The 21,518-nt window shown below is 30.4% G+C and overlaps 1 protein-coding gene across 4 annotated transcripts in view; it reads left to right on the forward strand.

Annotated features, from left to right (window-relative positions):
- The window catches only part of LOC143235389 (epidermal growth factor receptor-like), a 54,903-nt gene that overhangs the window by 20,824 nt on the left and 12,561 nt on the right, over positions 1-21,518 (forward strand). For 3 of the 4 annotated variants that reach the window (XM_076473499.1, XM_076473502.1, XM_076473500.1), the window contains 18 exons: positions 464-674; positions 2,916-3,053; positions 3,451-3,638; positions 4,320-4,461; positions 5,922-6,023; positions 9,607-9,733; positions 9,947-10,114; positions 11,356-11,564; positions 12,050-12,182; positions 12,408-12,477; positions 14,648-14,775; positions 15,038-15,125; positions 15,937-16,038; positions 16,819-17,070; positions 17,631-17,743; positions 17,938-18,073; positions 20,052-20,192; positions 21,171-21,269. In XM_076473499.1, coding sequence (XP_076329614.1) covers positions 464-674; positions 2,916-3,053; positions 3,451-3,638; positions 4,320-4,461; positions 5,922-6,023; positions 9,607-9,733; positions 9,947-10,114; positions 11,356-11,564; positions 12,050-12,182; positions 12,408-12,477; positions 14,648-14,775; positions 15,038-15,125; positions 15,937-16,038; positions 16,819-17,070; positions 17,631-17,743; positions 17,938-18,073; positions 20,052-20,192; positions 21,171-21,269 — 2,547 coding nt within the window. The remainder of the gene's footprint in view (positions 1-463; positions 675-2,915; positions 3,054-3,450; positions 3,639-4,319; positions 4,462-5,921; positions 6,024-9,606; positions 9,734-9,946; positions 10,115-11,355; positions 11,565-12,049; positions 12,183-12,407; positions 12,478-14,647; positions 14,776-15,037; positions 15,126-15,936; positions 16,039-16,818; positions 17,071-17,630; positions 17,744-17,937; positions 18,074-20,051; positions 20,193-21,170; positions 21,270-21,518) is intronic. The other variant, XM_076473501.1, reaches the window with a different exon arrangement.

Consider the following 21,518-nt stretch of genomic DNA (forward strand, 5'->3'; position numbering starts at 1 on the left):
TAATAAAATTCTGAACTTTGTCAAATGACTTTGCAAAGCATTTTTTACCAGACTTTAAAAAACTTTTTCAACAAGTGACTAGTGACTTAAGATTAAGACTAAAGGGCTGGGGCAGTTTTTATTACCTCTCTATGAGAGAAGAGCCAATTTTCAAACCTCTTGTGCCTGCTCATTATTCAAGAACGTCTATATAATAGTGCAATTTCATGGGTACTCTTCAATTTTTAGAAAGTTTATTTAAATGATATTTTAAATTCAGAAAATAAAACATTTGTCTACCAGTTTGCGATCTAATGTAGATAAAAGAAATAAAAAACTGAAACTTGGGTAGGACACAACAAAGTGAACAAACAAAGTAATATTAATTAATTCACATTTAACATTTAATTTAGTCACTAAAAGTGTATATGACAATATCAATTTCTAATTAAATAGCTTAGCGTCATTACTTTTGAAATTTCAGGATGAAAATCTTGATCTAAATTTCCTGCATAACATTAGAGAAGTAACAGGATATGTCCTTATCTCACATGTAAAACTGAAGAGAGTGGTTTTACCAAACCTGACAATTATCAGAGGACGAAACCAATTTAAGCTCCAGGAAAAAACAGTGGGGTTTGCATTGTTAGTGTCTAACAACAACGTAAAAACTTTGGAAATGCCATCACTGAGAGGTATGTCAAACCACACAACATCATTCCCAACTGTAACAGAAATATGTTGGTACAATAATAAGTTAAAACTTTTAATGGTTGTAAAGTACAACATCATAAAACTGTATTATTGTCACCAAATTATATATTTTGACAAGTAATGAGAATCTGTACTCATAAAAAAAATTATTCAAGTGTAACATCTGTTAAAATGTCCCCTTCTTTGGACCTTACAACAGCACAGTTGAGATTTTTTACTCATAATAATAGAGACTGACCATCAATAACTGAGTTTGTTAACTAACAGTAATAAAGACTGACCAGCACTGAGTTTATTTACTGAGAATAATGCAGACTGACCAGTACCAACAGCTTTTGTAATAACAATAATACAGACTGACCAGACCAATTGAGTTTATTTAGTAACAATAATACAGACTGATCAGCACTAATACAGTTTGTGTCCTGTTAATACCTGCTAATATCCCTTACAGTGAAATATATATATCTAGCTTTAAATATGAAAAAACTACCTGAGGCCAGTGTCAACATATAAATGTTATTTCAGTATTACATTCAGTGTTTAATCTATGGGTCTACATTTTAAACTTTTTTCAGCCAGTGAAATATCTATGGTAAATGTAACAAACTATCAGAAGATTTAAAATTAGTGAAACTAGTTTTCACACATTTGTACATTCTCTTCAATCTCGTGTGCGTTGAGAAAACATTTTTCTAAGTTAAATGACAGTTTTATAAACAACAACAAACTAAAGTGTCATATAACATAAAGTATAAATCAGAGGTTGAATGACAGTTTCTTGGTTTAGTAGAAATAAAGAGTAAAGAAAAAGAATTTGCTGATTAATTAGAACGTTCGTTTCAGTTTGTGTATGAAAATAACAGTTATGATTTTGGATGTAATGGTTAAAAAATATGTACGGTAATTTAGAAACACTGGTTTATAGAATGTCTTTTAGTGTTGTACCACCACATTAAGAACCACATGATAATAAATCACAGAACTTTTATGTGTTTTATACTTATGGTTATACCACTTTGAAAATATGTTTTAGGTTAGAAGATTTAGTTAATTAAATACATAACTGTTGAAATAGGATCCAACCACATATAGCTGAAGAGCATTTAATACATTTGGTAATGGTTCAGTGTGAGTTAAAAATTCATCTTGTATTCCAGGATTACAGGGCAGTTATTTAATATTTTGATGAAACAACAGAAATATTATCCTATCTTCAAGCCTGTGGATAAGATAGTCAAATTTTGGGTGATGCTAATGTTCAGTAGAACTAACTGATAAAACTAGGATTTATAAAATAGAATGTAAATGTGGTAATATTTATAATCACAAAACTATGAGAAACTTAAAATACAGATTACAAGAGCATAAATGTTATATAAGAAATGGAAAAACGTAAAGACAACACAAAAAACGTTTCTTGGTGTAAAATGATTATTGTACCTTAACCTAAAATTTTGGCTACTGATAACAGTTGTCAATTATTAGAAATAATAAAAGGTAACAACACACATGTGGTATAAAACAGATGTGAAAGTCCAGCTAGTAATTGTGTTGAAATATTAAACAGAGGTGAAGGTTCAGCTTGTCATTGTGTTGGAATATCACTTATTGTCATGTAAACATCAGTTGGCAAGTGAGGTAAGTAATGAAAAAAAATATAACACAACTTTTAATAAATGTATGAGAATTCTACTCTTGACTTTGTAAGTCACTCCTAAAAATTACATTGAGATTTTAAGTGCAAACTGTTGGTGCTTTTAATAAATGTTTTAAATGTGTATAGAAAAATGTAGTATCTTTATTTATTGTATTTTTGGTAATTTCAAATTTTGTATTGGTTTGTTATATTTACTGTGATTTCCTTTACAGTTTTTTAACTGATTCATACAATATTGCTCACACAAATTTTTCATTATGTGACAAACAAAACCTTTCCCATTGATATTATGTGCCCATTGTCAGAATTATTGTTTCTTACAATATTGTATTTCATAATAAATTATGTAGCTTAATCTATTGTACATTAACTCCTAACGTTTGTAAATAAATCTTGTTCAGTAAGATTTTAACCAGTTTTTCTCAGTGTTTAGAAAATGCTTTTATAATGGTTAGGTTGAAAGTAATATTCAGTAGTGAGAAGGTTGTACATTAATAAAGATTCTGTTAAATTAAAATAAATGATCTCGTAATCAGAAGTTGAATTTTCATTTGTCTTATAGACATTCTTAGTGGCAGTGTAGGATTTTTTAATAACCACAACCTTTGCCACATACGTTCTATACAATGGGATGAGCTTTTGTCTGGTTCCAATGCTGTATTCAGTTATGTTTACAACTTGACTCTGGAAGACTGGAATTGTAAGCTTTCCTGAGATTATTATGTCTTAATCAGCAGTTAATGATAATTAATGAGTATCATGTCCGTATTTATGTACTATTTTTTAAAACATACTTTTGTGTATTTAAAATAATGAAAAATAATGTTTGTGCTTTTATTTAATAATTCTTTGTTTTGTGTTGTTTTACAGACAAGGCCCTTATGTCTTTGTAATATTTGTGGGTAGTTTGATGAAAATACAACCAAATATTTTTCAATTTTTCAAACATTCATTTTAACATTTATGAGGTTATTTAAAACAGTATTCTTTATATAGTTTTAGTAAACGATATGATATCATTTATATCATTTGTTAACAACTTCAGACTCACATTAACTATTCTTAAAACGTTTTGCTTTTTATTATTTTATCTGTAGGCCCAACTTGTGACCAGTCTTGTGTTGCAGGCTGTTGGGCAGAAGGGCCACAGAATTGCCAGAAGTTTTCAAAAATTAACTGTTCACTCCAGTGCTATAAAGGTCGGTGCTTTGGCCCAAACCCGAGAGAATGCTGTCATCTATTTTGTGCTGGAGGTTGTATAGGACCTAAACAAAGTGACTGCCTGGTATGTTACAAGATAAACTAGACTTTTTTTATACCACTGTTAGTAGTAACCATATTTCTCTCGCAGGAAAAGATATGTGGTATTATTTTACTTTATGCTACTAAAAGACAGAGAAACATAAGATGTACATCCATACATCCTATCACACAATACATAATGTTTACCGAGCTACAGAGAAACAAGATGCACATATACACATTGCCTACTTTAAGCTATAAAGAAACAAGAGGTATACATATATATATACTATCATATGGAACAATATAGGATGTGTACTGTCCTCATATTGTCTATCCTAAGTCATAAAGAAACAAGATGTAGATGCATATATACATACATACATACACAACCCTATCATACAGAACACTACAGGATGTGTACTGTCCACATATTGTCCATTCTTAGTTAAAGAGGACTATAATATGTACATTTATGCATCTTCTCATACAGAAAAGACTGAGTTTATCATCCTCTGTTGTTTATTCTATTATTTATGGATTTAACTTTTAGTATTTAATAGGCCTTTCTTTCTGTATTGATATAGGAAGAAAGAGAAAGAAAATGTATGATTATTGTTACCTATTCACTTTTTCTATGGTAATAGAATAAATGCATGACTGTCACACTATGGCAAGAGTATGAAATAAGGGTTAGAAACCTGAAAATGATTGATTACTGTAGGCTTGTCGGAACTTTAATGATAATGGAGTGTGTAAACAAGAGTGTCCACCAATGATGCATTACAATCCATTCACTTATTTATGGGAAGTCAACCCTGATGGAAGGTATGCTTACGGAGATAAATGTGTGAAAAATTGTCCAGGTAAGTTTCTTTGAAAATTTATTATCCAAATCTTTCTTAGAACACTATGTGTTTCAGTATAGCTTCAGATAAATATGGTAATGAATTTCCTAGTTAAATAATCAATTAATAATTTCTATCTATCTTTAGTTTGATTTTATTTTGGATATGATAATTAGCTCAATGTTTACCCTGATTTGTTTTGTAATATTTGCCTTTATTGAGATATTGTTATCCACATTGTTATGTATTGCTATTAATTATGTTATGTATTATAATTTGAAATAGTCTAAAACTGAGTTAAATTGTAATATAAGTTTAGAAGTTAATTAAGTGTAGAGATCTATCAAATTTATGATATTTGCCAACAAGATTGATAGACACAGTTTTCTTTTTAAAGCAAATATATTTTAGCATACAAACATTAATACAATTTATAATAGTGATTAATCCAAATATTTATTACAAATAATGATTTATATACAAAAGTTTTACAAACTTACAAACAATATTGAATCTTTTATCTGATCCAGAACTTCCTTGATATGTTACAAAGGGTTCATAATGAGTGAATTAATTCTAAGTTGATATAGTAACAATTTCCTTAACGGGGAACTAGCTATTTCTTCAGTGATCATGCATGAGTTTTTCACTGCTGAAGTTATATAATGTCTTCATAAAAACACTAACATTCAATATTAATCCACTGAAGTTAAATGTTTTCTAATGTTCAAAATCTATAAACATTTCTGGTCAAATATTTATAGTTTCCCAATTGACAAACGTTTATCACAGTTATAGCTTCCAAGGTTTATAGTATACCACCTGTAATAAAACAACAACATAAACTGTCTCTTCACATTGCACTGGTTATCTTTTAATAAGCGTGAGAGGAGATTGTCCTGAATTTTCAACTATGGCAACACAGTTGTTGATTATTGAGAATCTTTACATATTTGGTGTATAGGTAGAAATTTTGCAGTATAAATTTAACATTATAAGTTTCATGCGTTTCTAAATATATTCTTAACTGAAACATACATCAGTATTAAAATAACCGTATTAAAGTAGGTCCATCACAACATAGGTTTGTGTTTTGTTTGCATACTTAGTTAACTGTTGAAATACTTTACATTTTGTTTATGTTTTCTACCAAAGTTTTCTGGTCTTTTATAAATCAATTTTCTAAATCTTCTGAAATTAAGTCAAAAACTTATAGAAAATTCTTAAGTTTGATTTGGTGAGGTATAAATTTTTTTGCTTAAAAAATATTGAATTTTATTTTATTTTTTGACACAGCTGTAGTAAAGGATTGTATATAATAGAAATGCAAAATCCCACATTGCAATTTTATTCCATTAGATTGACTTTGTCTTAACAAAACTATGTAAAAAGAATTCTTGACATAAACCTAGTCTTAATTACAGTGTTTCTTGCTAGAAGTAAGCAGTTACTTGTGCTATTTTATATCAATCTCTTAGACCATCTGCTGAGAGACAATGGAGCATGTGTTCGATCCTGTCTTCCTTATAAGAGAGCTGTGAATGGTGAATGTGTGCCATGTGATGGACCCTGTCCCAAAAGTAAGCTATTTCAGCTATTTATATATTTAATGTGAGGCTGTATACAGTCTTGAATAAGATAGCAGTGATGTGGAATGTAATGAACCTTGTTTAAAAGCTAAACTCTACTGTTTATTTATGTTATTAAGTTGACACAAACATTTATGGACAGGGGTTTAGCAGGTCTAGGGAGCAAAGCTTTAAGAAACTTGTGGGCTTTTAGTATTTAGGGAGGGAAAAAGTAACTTCTTGCTTAATTTTTGAAGTGCACTCTAGTGATGAAAGAGAATACACACAAGCACAAGCAGACATGCAGTCAACAGTATAAACGTTTTTGGTGCACAGGAAACATTATTTTAGTAACTGTTATACCTACGTAAAATGCATGCAAATATTGCAGGTTGTATCAAGATATTTAAGGGATAACTGTCTTAACAAACATTTTATCTAAATGAGGAGACAACAGTCATGTATATCATTGTAGTAGATTGAACTGTTAAAAAAGGGTATACTACAAGATACTAGGAAGTTAACTTGTTAATTCATTTGATAAGTCACTTGTGTGATATGTGGCAGGTCTCGGATTCAAATGTGTGATGATGAATATATACCCTTCAAAACAAGAAACGCAAAAGAGATATTTTTGTTATTTGTTACGCAATACAGTTACGCCAAGACTGACTGAAGCACAACGCAACAACGCCATTGGTCGTTTGGAAGCAGGCGATGTTGCCAGAGCTGTGAATGTCCACCCAAGCACCATCACAAGGCTATGGAATCGTCACCAACAACATGGATCAACTCGTGACCGTCCACGATCTGGCAGACCTCGTGTGACCACGCCCGCACAAGATCGCAACATCCGGTTACGTCACCTTCGGGATAGGACCACCACTGCGACGTCTACTGCTTCAACCATACCAGGGCTGCATAGGATTTCCAATCAGACCGTACGCAACCGTCTATGAGATGCAGGAATCCGACCTCGACGTCCAGTCAGTGGCGTCATCCTCACCCAGCAACATTGTCAAGCACGGCTGCAGTGGACTCGGGCACATCGGGTATGGCCTCATCCACATTGGAGGTATGTTTGGTTCAGCGATGAATCACGTTTTATGCTTCATAGGCAGGATGGAAGGACCCGTGTTTACCGTCGCCGAGGTGAACGTTTTGTAGCAAACTGTGTGCAGGATGTTGATAGGTTTGGTGGCGGCATCGTCATGATGTGGGTTGCCATCGCCTACAATGCCAGAACAAACCTTTTGCACATTCGAGGGAATCTTACGGCTCAACGATACGTCGACGAGATTCTTAGGTCCCATGTGCAACCCATCATGGTGAACGTCAACGACGTTTTTCAACATGACAACGCCCGTCCTCACACAGCCCGACTCACCACTGTCTTCTTGAGACACCACAATATCAACGTTCTTCCCTGGCCCTCCAGATCACCAGATTTAAACCCCATCGAACATCTTTGGAACGAGTTGGACCGACGTCTGCGACGGCGACAACCTCAACCGCAGACTCTACCTCAGCTTGCAGCAGCTTTGCAGGCTGAGTGGACAGCCATTCCACAGGATGTGATTCGTCATCTCATCGCTTCCATGGGCAGGAGATGCCAAACAGTTATTGATGCTCACGGGGGTCATACTCGTTATTAACGTTGAGTGACGTTAAACTTCAACTAGTGAGCGTGGACTTCGCCTTTGCAGACTTTGGATGTTCAGCAGTGAATGTGCAAAGTTTCACACATGTCATACAGAACTACCCGGAATAAACTTGTTAACAATGTGTCTCATATTTTGCCTTTTGCATTTCTTTTTTGAAGAGTATATGTATGTATATATATAACTAATTTTAATATTACATAGACTGTGAAAAAAGAAATGAGATGTACTGCAGAAGTAAGACACGGATTGTGTTGAAGGTCTACCATTTATCTACTTTAACCTCAGCTACAAGTGCCTCACACTCTTAATAATAAACAGAAAGAAGAGTAGATACAGGTGCTGTGGGTCTTCCATAAGTTCCACAAAAACCAGGGAACATTACATAACTACCTACTTTATGATCAGCTGATAAAAGTTTGTTTTGTAGCAGCAGTGTTTCTTTTCTTCTTTTTATCCATTTTCTGTATAATATTACAATTAACCACTTTTCATCTAAGGTTTGGATACACTGAGTAAAATTTATGCTATTCTCCATTATGACATAAGTCTTTTTTTTAATTATATATGTGTATATAAATATATAGTAAAAAATTAAACTATTAAAACTAGTTAAAGGTTAAAATAGTCAAATTGGCTGCTTTTTTAATTCCTATGAAAATTATTTTTTTTCCTTTCTAAGTGTTTTAAATACAGACAGAAATGTAAATCACTTATACTTTAAATTTTTATTAATTTAAATAAGGGAAAAATATATTATTTATTCTTTATATTATTAACAATTAGTGCCAGGAACAAATACAATGTTTGTGTTCTGAAACTCAGCATGAAACAATTCTGTATGGACATATTTAGCAATACCAAAATATCAGTAGTGATATTTGGAGGAATACTTTTTGAAATTTTTATCACCACCAGTGACATTTAAACTATATGCTTGCAGTCTAATTACTATGCAATTGTATCATTACATGTTGATTTTTTTTTTTATCCTACCCATGTTCATGCTACAGTGTTGCATGTCAGTTAGTTAAGGCACTAACAGGAAAAAAAATTAAAGATTATAGTATGTGAATAATGAAAAGAATGTTTACAGGTTTCAGTTTACAGATAAATTAAATGAAGGAAAAGAAGATTATGGAACAAATAAAGAGGAACAATTTCAGTGATTTTATTGTTAAATCAGGAAATGGGAAATAGTTTTTATGGTCAAATGAGGGGAGGGATAATATTTAACTATATGCACATACCTCAGATCTGCTACTGCTTATTTGTACATAATGCTGAGATTATATTAGCCTACATATTTTTACTTATCAAATAATCTGTTTTTGAATGTGTAATTCCCTAATGTGTGCTTTATCTCAAGATTTTTTTTGCCTGCTTTTTGACTTATTAGAGTGCACTTTTAATACTATTATCATATTTGTACTTGATGCTAAGTTCCAAGTATCTTGTGTTCTAACTTATTAGTGTGTATTTTTAGTAGTGTTACCATATTTGTACTTGATGCTGACTTCTAAGTATCTTGTGTTCTAACTTATTAGTGTGTATTTTTAGTAGTGTTACCATATTTGTACTTGATGCTAAGTTCTAAGTATCTTGTGTTCTAACTTATTAGTGTGCATTTTTATTAGTGTTACCATATTTGTACTTGATGCTGAGATCTGATTGGATGTATATTTTCCCTATTAAACTGTGTTTTAAAATTTATAGTGTGTGTTAGGGCGATTTGCACATTTTGATAAAAAGTTAGATGATTAAAATAACTTTTACACTCGAGATAATTATAAGCAAATGTTTTGCAGTTTTTCACTCTAATAGCTGGGAAAATTTCTTATATTTAAAACATTTAGGCATCTTACTTACTTGATGTTGAAAAAGCACATGTATATAAACATTTTCCATCCCTTGTGGGTTTGGTTTATTTCTAGATTGTAAAGGTGTGAGTAACTTTGTCCATGCTGGAAATATAGATTCTTTTCATGGTTGTACAGTCATCGAAGGTTCTCTTACTATCCTAGACAGCACATTTACAGGTTTTCAAGACATATTTCCAAAGTAAGAATTTGAGGTTGATTCTCATGATAAATTGATTATATTGTAGTGTAATGAAATTAAATTTATTGTCCCATTATTCATAATTCACTTTTTATCATGATTATCAGAATTTGTGTTCTATCTTGTATTTAGGAATTAAAGACAGCTTTGTTTTTTCTTGCTCTTGTACTATATTAATTTTATTATATATTATATTTTAATATATTTTCTTAGTAATACCTTTGGACCTCTCTATCCAGAAATGCATCCAAAGAAATTGGATATTTTTAATACACTTCAAGAAATCACTGGTTTTGTCAGTATTCAGGCCAAGCATCCACACTTTACAAATCTCACCTTTCTTCGTCACTTGGAAATCATCAGAGGAAGGATGGTAACTCAGTATGTATAACAATAACTCAGTTTATCAACCATGTCTCACAAGTTCGTTTTCATAAAAAGGTTTTGCGGGTAACTAAGTATTTTATTACTATTGCCCATCTTATATTGCTGCTAATTTTCATGAACTTTACACCTAAACTGTTAAAACCTTACAAAAAGTTAGTCAGTATACTGACCTTGGAACCAACGTGGCCAGTCTTGCCACTAAATATTGCTCTGTCAATTAAATATGAAATAAAATGAAATGATATTTTGAAAAACAGCTTTTATCATAATGAATTTGTTTTAATCTTCTGCATTCTTTATCAGCTTAAGTGTTGGCAAGTGTGTTGTGTTAAATTATTGGCATGAAGTAACATAGCACTTTACCTAATTGTTTGGTGAAAAGTTCATACAAAGAGAACTGATTACTGTTAGCAAAAAAACTTTGAAAAACATAATTCATGAATACAAATACTTGTAAGTCAATTAACATTTTAAACTGACATGGATTTGTGCTGATAATGCATATAACTGTTATAGAAATTGCCCTGAATTTAATTTTAAAGTTGAATTATATATCTAAACTCCTAACTTGTGTTAAACTAATCTAACAGTGGAAGAACAACAATGAAGTAGGTTGAAATTTCAGTAACTAAACTAGCCTTACTTTATACTTCTCCTGAGCATGATTGAAAAATTTAGAATCATCAAGTAAGATTGTTTTTCACATAACTGTTATTGAAAATACTGTTTGATATTAGGGATATAGAGTTTGAATGAAGATAATTTAGTATTTGTTTAAAACCAGTACACTACTGGACAAAACAAGCTAACAAATAAAATTATTTAGCATTAGTACCAGATGTAATGATGAATTTTCAGATGGATGCAATTATGTTAGTAAATGTTTTGTTTGAGTGTTAAATACATAATCAAGAAAAAAACAAGAGAAGTATACGTTTCATAAATATATCATTTATTATGACCATGGTTTTACCAGTAAAGCTATCATCAGGTACAGAATGAAATGTTTTATAACAGGATTTATATATATGTTTGAACAAAGATCCAGAAGTGACCTTGACATTCAACTAGAAACGTGGGATAAGAAGTTAGGAAGAGCTTAATTTGTTGTTTAGTCATTTAGAACGTTTTCTGGATTTGTTTTAAGACAACTGTTTATTTCTAACATTTCCAGATTCTCCAGGTTTTTTGCATTTTTCACAGATGTAACATATTTTTATTTTGATTATTTTTAGGCTTTCTGCTGCTTTGTATATTATAAAAACTTCCCTTGAGTCTCTTAACTTAAATTCATTGAAAAAGATCCATTCAGGACGTGTAATTGTTCTAGAAAATGAAGACCTATGTTTTGTCGAAGACATTAATTGGGAAAGAATGACTAGTCCTTCAAGCCTGAACACAAGAGATAATCTTATTGAGAACAATGCAGATAAAGAGAAGTGTCGTAAGTTTCAGTCTTTATCAGAACAAGTTCAACTTTTCTTGATTATTCACGTGGCTCATTGCAACATATTCAAATTGAATTTTGCTCTTGTGTATTTATATTTTGTTTGTGTTTGTTTAAGTATGGGTCATAAAACCCAATTAAAAACAGGCATAGTCTGTAACTGTAAAAAATAAAATGCCACACAGCAGTGTTGGAATGTACAAACCTCTATACAGCAGTGTTGAAATATATGTAGAATTCCACAGAGTAGTGTTATAATGTACAAAACTTGACACAGCAGTGTTAGAATATATACAAAACTCTATACAGCAGTGTTGGGATATATATAGAATTCTACACATTAGTGTTAGAATGTACAAAACTCAACACAGCAGTGTTGACCATTCTCTTGACAGAACTGTTATTGTTTATAATGAACACTTTTCAAACGATTATGTTCAATAAATTTGTAAGAAAATATTTTTGTTATTTACTTGTATTAGAAGCAAGAGGGCTTGTATGTGATGACAAATGTTCAGAGGATGGTTGTTGGGGTCCAAGGGTTAATGATTGTCTTTCTTGTAAGACTTATAGACTGGATGATGAGTGTATTGAAAACTGCACTGTAAGAACAGGGTAAGTTTAGTATTAAAAAAATGGGAAGGTATATATAAATAGATAGTGAGTGTTTAGAGTTTTGATGTTTGACATTGCTGAATAAATGTATTAATGAAGTTCAGGAATTAAAGTTATTAACATAATTTGTCTTGTACTTTAAGTCAGATTTCACTTTATTTATTCAAGACATTTGTGTTTGTTATATAGTTATCATTGTTTAAATCCTATTATTTTGATTTGCAGGATTTATTATGCAAGTGAAAAAATGTGCAACTATTGCCATGAAGAATGTGATGGAGAATGTTTTGGTCCTGTAAGATAATATCATACCTTAAAATTTCTTTGGTTTTGTACTAGTCCTATTAGTTGATTAGTAATATTTTACCTGAATTAAGATTTCTTTAGCTTCCTACGAGTTCTGTCAGTTATTAATATTTTTACTTGAATTAAGTTTTTTTTGGTTTCCTACTAAACCTGCAGGCTTTTATTTAGTAATGGACTAAAATAAAATGTAGCTACAACCAGCTACTAAAATATAACAGAAATGGAAAATAAAACCTTCAAACAATTACAAATTTTATCATGTAGAAAAAAACTCAGTAATCTCACACTTGGCCAGAACTTGACACAAATATTTATAAATGATACAACATGAATCAATAATAATATCGACAGAAAGATTCTAATTGATAAGTAAAAAGAATTGGTGAAGGCATTTGAAGAAAAGAGCCATAACTCATTTATGTCAAGGCTACTGCAGAGAATTAATTGTGGGGATGAAATTATAAATAGATCATTAGGTCTGAATCCTTAACTTAGGTTAATATGTAAGAATGTTTAGATAAGTTGAATGGAAGAAGGTTTCTTAAATTTCTCCAAGTCTTTGAAAAACCACTTCTGAACCAAAAGCCTTTCACCATTGTAACGGCTTTTCTCTCGAATAAGAGGTCACCATTTCCACACATTTATTTTCTGGTATTTGATGCACATAAAAAGATCTTCGCAAACTTTAAATACCTCAAAATCCAACTTACCATTAATCTTTTCAACAGACAGGGGTAACTGGTTGACTTAGTTGTTGTAAGTTGATGAATTTTACACATGGCTACTAATAGAAAAAACTCTTAAGCTTTGAAATGGAAGACAATGAAACTTGGTTTCTCTCACTAGAAGATTTATCATCGTGTGTATTAATATTTGTACCTCTTTCATTAATACTACCACAAGCTGCTTCATACTTGCTATATCAGCTTTCTATTCCATAATAACACACTTTTTTTCTGCTACTAAATAATTTAATTTGTACTCCACTGAACTTAAATTATTGCTGAATTAATCATTCAACATTGAACTGAAGAACAAACAAACAATCCACTCAAAGTTAAAACTCAAGCAACCCCTTTGAAAGAGTCTGTTCAGGCACCAACATAATGAATTAAAACAAAATATTGCTGGAACCTGGGTTCTACAAAAAATTATCAAAATGTAACAGAAATCCAAAATAACACTTTAAAACAACTGGAATACAGATCTCATCATTTAGAGACATAGTTAATAGATTTGTATGTGGCCAGGACTAGATAAAAATATTAATAAACAATGTAACATAAATGTCAAGGTTATATCTGTGTCTGGCCAGGACTAGATACAAACATTAATGAACAATGTAACATAAATTTCAAGGTTATATCTGTGTCTGGCCAGGACTAGATACAAACATTAATGAACAACATAACATCAATGTCAAAATTATTAATAAGAACAAATAAAAAAAAAAACAGAAGAAGAGAAATCTAATTCCAAAAACACACTATTCGAAATTTAATCCACTTCTCAATATCAAGTAAAAATCAGCAATAAATGTTTTTAACTATATCTGGAAGGTAATATATGTAGTGTCTCACAACATTAATCCGTGTTTATTGTCACTAGGGTTAGTTTCCATTAGTTTCATTATACAAGCATACTCAGAATCAATGTGTTACTGCTAGAAGTTGAGTTGGTGTTTTAGTATAACTACAAATTTATAGTTGAACTAAATGACAAAAGGAATAGTAAACGAATGGTAAACAAAACCATAACAAAATTAAAGTAGAATTCACTATCTCATAACCTTGCCTTATTATGTTACCTGTAATAGTATATATTTAGTTCCTAACTTGTCCTGAGAGCTGTTATTATCTTAACTTCTGTTTTATACTGAAAATTATCATATATACATAGTAAAAGGTAATAACTAGGTTTTTAATTAATGTTGCAAGTAATATGTTCATTTATTTATCAACTAAATATGAAGTTTAATCATTGATATATTATAAATAATATTACAAATATGAAGGATATAATCAACGAGATAACTACCACGAAAAGAAAGGGATAATTAATATATGTACTAATCTTTATTTAGGATTAGTTGATGTCTATACTAATCTGTCTTAAGGGTTAGTTTGTATCTGTAATCATCAATCTTTCCGAACCTACAGGGTCCTAGTAACTGTACTCAGTGTCGAAATGTGAGAGACGGACCATACTGTGTTGCGAAGTGCCCACACATGAAGTATAGTCACAATGGAGGAGAGTGTAAACTATGTCATCAGAACTGTCTTAGTGGGTAAAACAAACTTTTTATATTTATAGCAGCTCTATACATTATTGGAATTTTAGAAGTAGTGCTACTTTTTCTAACTGTTAGTTCTAGTTATAAGTTGATTCTGTGAAAGGACTGTAATTAGAAATGTGAGAAACAGTATTAAACTCCATTAGCATCCAAGTCATGAAAGTAATTAACATTGATCATTTTAAAATTTAACAAAGCTTCAGTTATTCATGATTTTAAATATGCTATAAAATTACTGTTTCCATACGATTTTTAGGTGTACAGGGCCAAAGAATACTGTTGGTCCTAATGGATGTGTCTCATGTGAAAAAGCTGTACTTAGTGGACATAATCGAAATGTTGTGGTAAGTATTTTCCACAAAACATTTTTGTTTATTTAACCTTTCAGTGCACATAAAACTGAAGTATTTTGATTCAGTTTATAAAAGGAATCAACAAAATCCCAAATTTTGAAACTTTTAAACTTTTGGCATGAGGCCCTTTTCAGGGATATAAGTAAAGTTTAATAACAAAATAACGATTGCCCTTATAACATTTATTTTTCATAGTATAATCTATTACCTTCATTAAGATTGTAATATTACTTTGATTAACCTTATTTACCTCATATTCCTTTTAATTTATATACATTTTACTTCCATGTTCTCGAGTTTTTAGATTTCATAGATGCTGAACTGAGTTCAAATCTCTGTGATACCTCAGAAAGTTTCTCACAATTTAAGGTGTGAGGCTACTAATAACAGTACCAGTTAAACTTCTTAGCATGGTTAGTTGCCAGTGGATGCCTTCCTTCTTTCTGATCAGCTTTTCAAAAAAAGAAATGGTCTTAGATAATCTTAGTAGCTAAACATAAATGGACAAATTACCCATAATAGCATAAATTACCTAAATCAGTTATTATTACTTAAATGGTCATTAGGGGTTAAGTAGATATTATATCAGCTTATGAATATTAAAATGTTTTGTTTCATGAGTTACATTTTAATACAAGCAAATGTAGAATATGCTAATTCATTTTAAAATGTGCCATCAATAGTAAATACATTCTTTCATCTGTTTCCTTTAACATTATGCAATAAATACCAATAACATCTTCAATAAATGTATATAAATATGAATTTGTATGACTTTATAAACTTGCAATTCTTTTCTCAGGAATACTGTTTAAAAGGTGAAGAACCATGTCCTGATGGCTATTATATTGAATATGTAAGCCCTCGAGAAGAGGGGTCTCTTAAAAGCTTGGCTGGAAAATTGGTTAGTTTTACTCATTCTATATATATTTTTTATAATTGTGAATAAAACAGAATTGCAGTAATTTTTTTGTGTTATTAATCAAGACACATAGTAGTGTGTGATATGGCCGAAACAACCTGCTGCAGGACACTTTGAATGTTCTTAACACAAGTGATAGTTTAGCAATTTTCCACTTTCTGTATCTCGGACTGTAGTAGTCCAAACTATAATATATTTTCAGCAGATGTGCTCTACTGGACTCTTTGATTTCTTTGGATTAAAAGTACAGAAACTTTATTTGATAGAAAACATAGCTACCTTTTATGAATTTTTTTAAAAATATGGTACACTGATAGGTATTTACAACCTACAATTAGGAGCCTTATTTGAAATAAATATGAGCTACATGTGAAAATTATTCACAAAAATACTTGCACTTAATGCAAATATTTGCACACACCTGTACAAAAAGTGATATGAGCTGTCAGTATAACACATTTACTAAAGCTTTATCTAAAAATACAATTGGACCGGCTTTTGTCATTTGGATTAAAGATTACTGACTTAGAGCAGTTTTAGTTTTTAAATAATATAAAATGTATACATCATTGATAAAATAAATGTTTTCATGATGTAATTATTAACAAGTAAATTAATATAAGCCTTTATTTTAGCTTTCTAACTTCATTTAAACTATTAAAAATGTTTTCTCTTATTAGATTTATTCATTACACTTAACAAGTTGTGTTGTTTGTTACACTTCTCAGCTGTTCAAATAATAAATTATGTACTTCCTATAAGGTGTGCCAAAAGTGTCATAAACTATGCAAGACTTGTACAAGTTATGGAGTTCACATTTCAATGTGTGAGTGTATAAACTACAGCTCAGGGAAGCAGTGCACAGCAGAATGCCCCAAGGATAGCTATCCAAATCACATAAGTCGACACTGTATCAAGTGTTCGAATGAATGTCGAGGATGCTATGGTCCAACAGTTGCCCACTGTCATGCTTGTCGCAACTACAGAGTGTATTTTGATGAAAACCAGACTGTGGTATGTTTAACCTTACTTTTCATCACCAGTATGTTTACATGCATGTTAAAAACTAACTTATGCTTAAGGTTAATGTATGATTGGTAGTATGTTTGTATACACATTTAAATTCAGCCTGTAGTAAGTTTAATGTATGATCAGTAGTGTGTTTGTTTACACATTTAAAAGTAACCTGTGTTATGTTAAAGGTTAATGTGTGATCAGTAGTGTGTTTGTTTACACATTTAAAACTAGCTTGTGTTATGTTAAAAGTTAATGTATGATCAGTAGTATGTTTCTATACATGTTTAAAACAAGACTGTTGTTATATTAAGGTTAATCTATGATCAGTACAAATTTGATAGTAACGTTTTAGAGTATTCTTCAAATAAAAGAATCAAATATAATTTTGCAATACATTTGTTATTATTTGTGTTAATTTCCCATTAAACCCTATTGTTTACATTGTTTTTAATATAGTTATCTTGTCTATGATACCATTCTCATGTACTCAAGTTTATCTACAAACATCCCATTTTTGCTGTGTTATTAGAGGATAATCATCAACTTTTGTCTTCTAGTTTAATTGTACAGCATCCTGTCCACCTGATAAACCAGTCAGAGTTTTTGTTGATGGCATGGAAGATCCCTTCTGTTCTACAGATGACCCTTCAGCACCAGATGTACATAAAATGTAATTAATTACTTTTATTAAATAACATAAAAATTGTTAGATTTATTCATATACATGTAAAAACCAAGAAGTTAAGATTTAAAATAACTATTATCTTTATAACAGACGTTGTGTATACAACATGCTGTTAAATTGAATTTTATTTTTTTATCGATATAATTTGAATAATTGAATATTTTTATTTTCACCACCAGATATGATGACAAAGTACAAGCATTATCTGGTGGATCTATTGGATGTACAGCACTACTTGTAGTTTTTTTGGGTATGTTTGTTTACTTCTGGTTAAAACGAACCAGAAGAAAAGAAAATGCAATGAAGTTAAGAATGGTAGGTTAACTATTATCTAGTTTTAAAGAAAAACTTCACAAATAATCTGTTTTTTTCCTTAAAAATTAGTTGTCTCAATCTAAACTTTTGAACCTTTCACAAAGCTGTCTCTGTCAGAGCTCTTTTAGCTACACCTTTTTATTTTGTCTTTTTCAGAGCGACATTAACTCTTTCAACACAGGTTTGGTCGATTTGACCCAGCACATGACCTCTTTGTAGTCGTATAACATTTTTATAGGTTTGATACTACTAACTTTTAATATGGTATATATATATCTTCACGAAATTTAGTTGTCTTTCAGTTAACATTATAAGTCTTTCACATACAAAAATTCATATTTCTTTCATTATGTATTTATAATAAACTAAAAAAATTGTCTGTGAATATATCAGGTATTTGTTTTGAATAGTCTTTGTGCAAAGTGATTTTTATGTTAATGTTCAAAATACTATTCTTCATCTCAAAAATCTCATATTTGATTTCTATAATCTCTCAAACCTACAAATTACATTTAAGATGTTTGTTTTCAGTAAAACTTTATATATTATCAGTTATTTTCACTACTTTGACTTTATAAAACATTTATAAATTTGAGTGGCCTTGTAAACACCAAAAGAAAATTGAAATAAATCTAAATTACCATTTCTTTATTTCTCGGATGACTTCAAATTGTAACCTGAAACTACATTCGTTTATCCTAAGTAGCTTTAAACTTGCAACAGTATAAATATATTGATAATTACATTTTATTATTTAACTACTCTTTGAACCATGTCTAACTACTATTTGTGCCACTATATGTTGTAAACCACTTTGGAAACATGCAGGTTATGATGCACTACTGAATTACATTACCTACAAGTTACTTACATGAATGTCTCATAAAACATTTTTATTATTATTTATTTTACAAAATTTAACCTAATGAGATCCTTATTTTTACATTTTAGTTACTTTTATAAAAAAATTAATAATTACAGAATAAACATGAAAAACCAAGTTCTTACCTGAATCCTCGTTTTCCTTGCTGTCAGTTATCAATGACACTTAACCCTATTTTTTATACTAATGGTAATAATTCACTAAATAATTTTTATTTACTTAAATAATTCTGCAAAGAACACAGAATAATAACATGTCAAAAGTAAACAAATTATCCTAACTATCATAATTTTTGTAGCTTTTTAACTATTCAACAAGAGCCATTACAAAATCATTCAAGAAAATTGACAAATGTTCGTTCAGAAACTAAAGTTATATAATATATCAGTTGATTGATAAAAAGCTTGGCTTTCTGTTGGTTATCTATAGTATAGAATTAAATATAAGAGATTACCCTTAACAAATCGCAAAAGAGAGGACGGGAATGGTGGGTCAGACAAGAAGGGTCTAGTTTTCTATTTGATGGCTCTGTAACCAAACAAAATTGATGGCTATAAAAGTTATGGTTTGGTTGAGTAATAAACATTTATGGTGAGTAACTTAAATTGGATTTTGTAGTTATTAGAGGGTAAAAGAGAGAAGAGAAGAGATATAGAGAAATTGTGTTACACTAGGGAAATTCAGGATTTTTCTTTAATATTGCATGACAAATTCAAGAACTTAAAACTTATATACTATTGGAATATGGATTATTAGCAATGGCGTTTTGCTATTTTGATTGGTATAAAATAGGATTAAAAGTACTTATGTGTCAAACACAGCTACATTAACTACATATTTTTAGTATGCATCAAACAGAGCTACATAAATTATATCTTTTCAGTATATGTCAAGCAGAACTACATTAACTACATATTTTCAGTATGTGCAAGACAGAGCTACATGAACTAAACCATTTTATCATCTTCATTATTCTTCTTGGTTTCTGTAATGTTCTCTGTTTTCATGTCATCTTACGGTATTTCTTTCCCTGTGTATCACTTATAAACAATCATATTTTACAAATTATTAGTTTTAATAACTTTCTGTGAACAGCAGATGAATGGATCAGAAGAGGAAGAGCCCTTTAGGCTGTCTAACATTGAACATAACCTAACAAAGTTGATAATTGTGAAAGAAGTTGAGCTAACAAAGGGAGAAATTCTGGGATATGGAACCTTTGGCATTGTATACAAGGTATAATATTTGTAAAGACTGTCATTGTATTATCATTTAAATAATGTGTTTGTTTTCTTTACTATTTTCTTAAGCATTTTAAGGAACTGCAAGCGAAAACATAAAGCCTTGGAACAACATGGAACTTATCAGTCTATTTATGTTGATAAATTAAAATAATTTAAAAAAATATAAAAAATCTTAAAGCCAATCCTTATTTTTCACTTATTTATCAAGCCTTTTCTTAAACTAACTTAAATTTACTGTGTTTACAACATCTGAAGACAATCCATTCTAGAAGCCAACCACCATGTTATAAAAATGAAACTGTCTTAGCATTGTAAATTCATGTTAGTGTTTATAGTAATATTACTATTTTTTAATAATTAATATCAAGTATATTACTTGAGAAACTCAGAAACAAAAAGTGACTCTGTAACCAGGGCTTCAGCCTAGGTCCCCTGCCTAATGGTGATGTTCTCACAGAGCTATCAGAGAATACATGTACCTATCAACTATTTGTAGAGCAAGTCTTTATAAGTGAAGGTGAGTATACTACTAGTCATGATAGCTAGGAATTCAGGTTTGGTCTTTCAATCACTTTCTGCTTAGCAGTTTTTTTCAAATAAAATATTTAATATTAATTATGGTGATCTACTAATGTGACCATTTCACTGGTTTCTGTTGAATTTAAATAAGTAATTGTAGGTTTATAATTTGATATTTTACAGGAAAGACTTATGCTGTTGGATAGTTTTGTTGTAGAACGCTGGTCTTGTTAACTAGAGATCTGAGATTTATTTCCCAGAGTCACCTTTCCCTTGTCAGTTTCTCATATAAAATATTTAATATGAAACTTAGCATCACATCATCCATAGTATTATTATCTGGTTATATTCACCTGGGAAATTGTCCTAGTTTTCATGGGATTTCTATTTTTTCTTTCTTATTGTATGTCTCACCATCTTTGACATAATCATAATCGCCATTTTTTTACAGGGATTCTGGGTTCCTGAAGGTGAAAACATCAAACTTCCAGTTGCCATCAGAGTCCTAAGAGAAGGTAGAGGTTCATCAACAAATAAAGAATTTTTAGAAGTAAGATATATATTTTCTTTTCTATAGAAGCTGAAAACATGTACTTTTATACTATGTTCACCTATCAAAGAAGTATGTTAACATTTTGTACTTAGGAAAAGTAAAAATGACTAATTAAAGAAAAAATATCATAACAAGTTGTACTTAGGAGAAGCAAAAAATGGAGTACTTATTTAAAGAAAAATACAATAATAACTTCTTTGTAAAAGTAAAGGATTGAATACAGGACTAAACATTTCAAAATGAGAG

The sequence above is a fragment of the Tachypleus tridentatus genome, chromosome 12 (genome assembly GCF_004210375.1).
Source record: "Tachypleus tridentatus isolate NWPU-2018 chromosome 12, ASM421037v1, whole genome shotgun sequence".
In the NCBI taxonomy this organism is placed as follows: domain Eukaryota; kingdom Metazoa; phylum Arthropoda; class Merostomata; order Xiphosura; family Limulidae; genus Tachypleus; species Tachypleus tridentatus.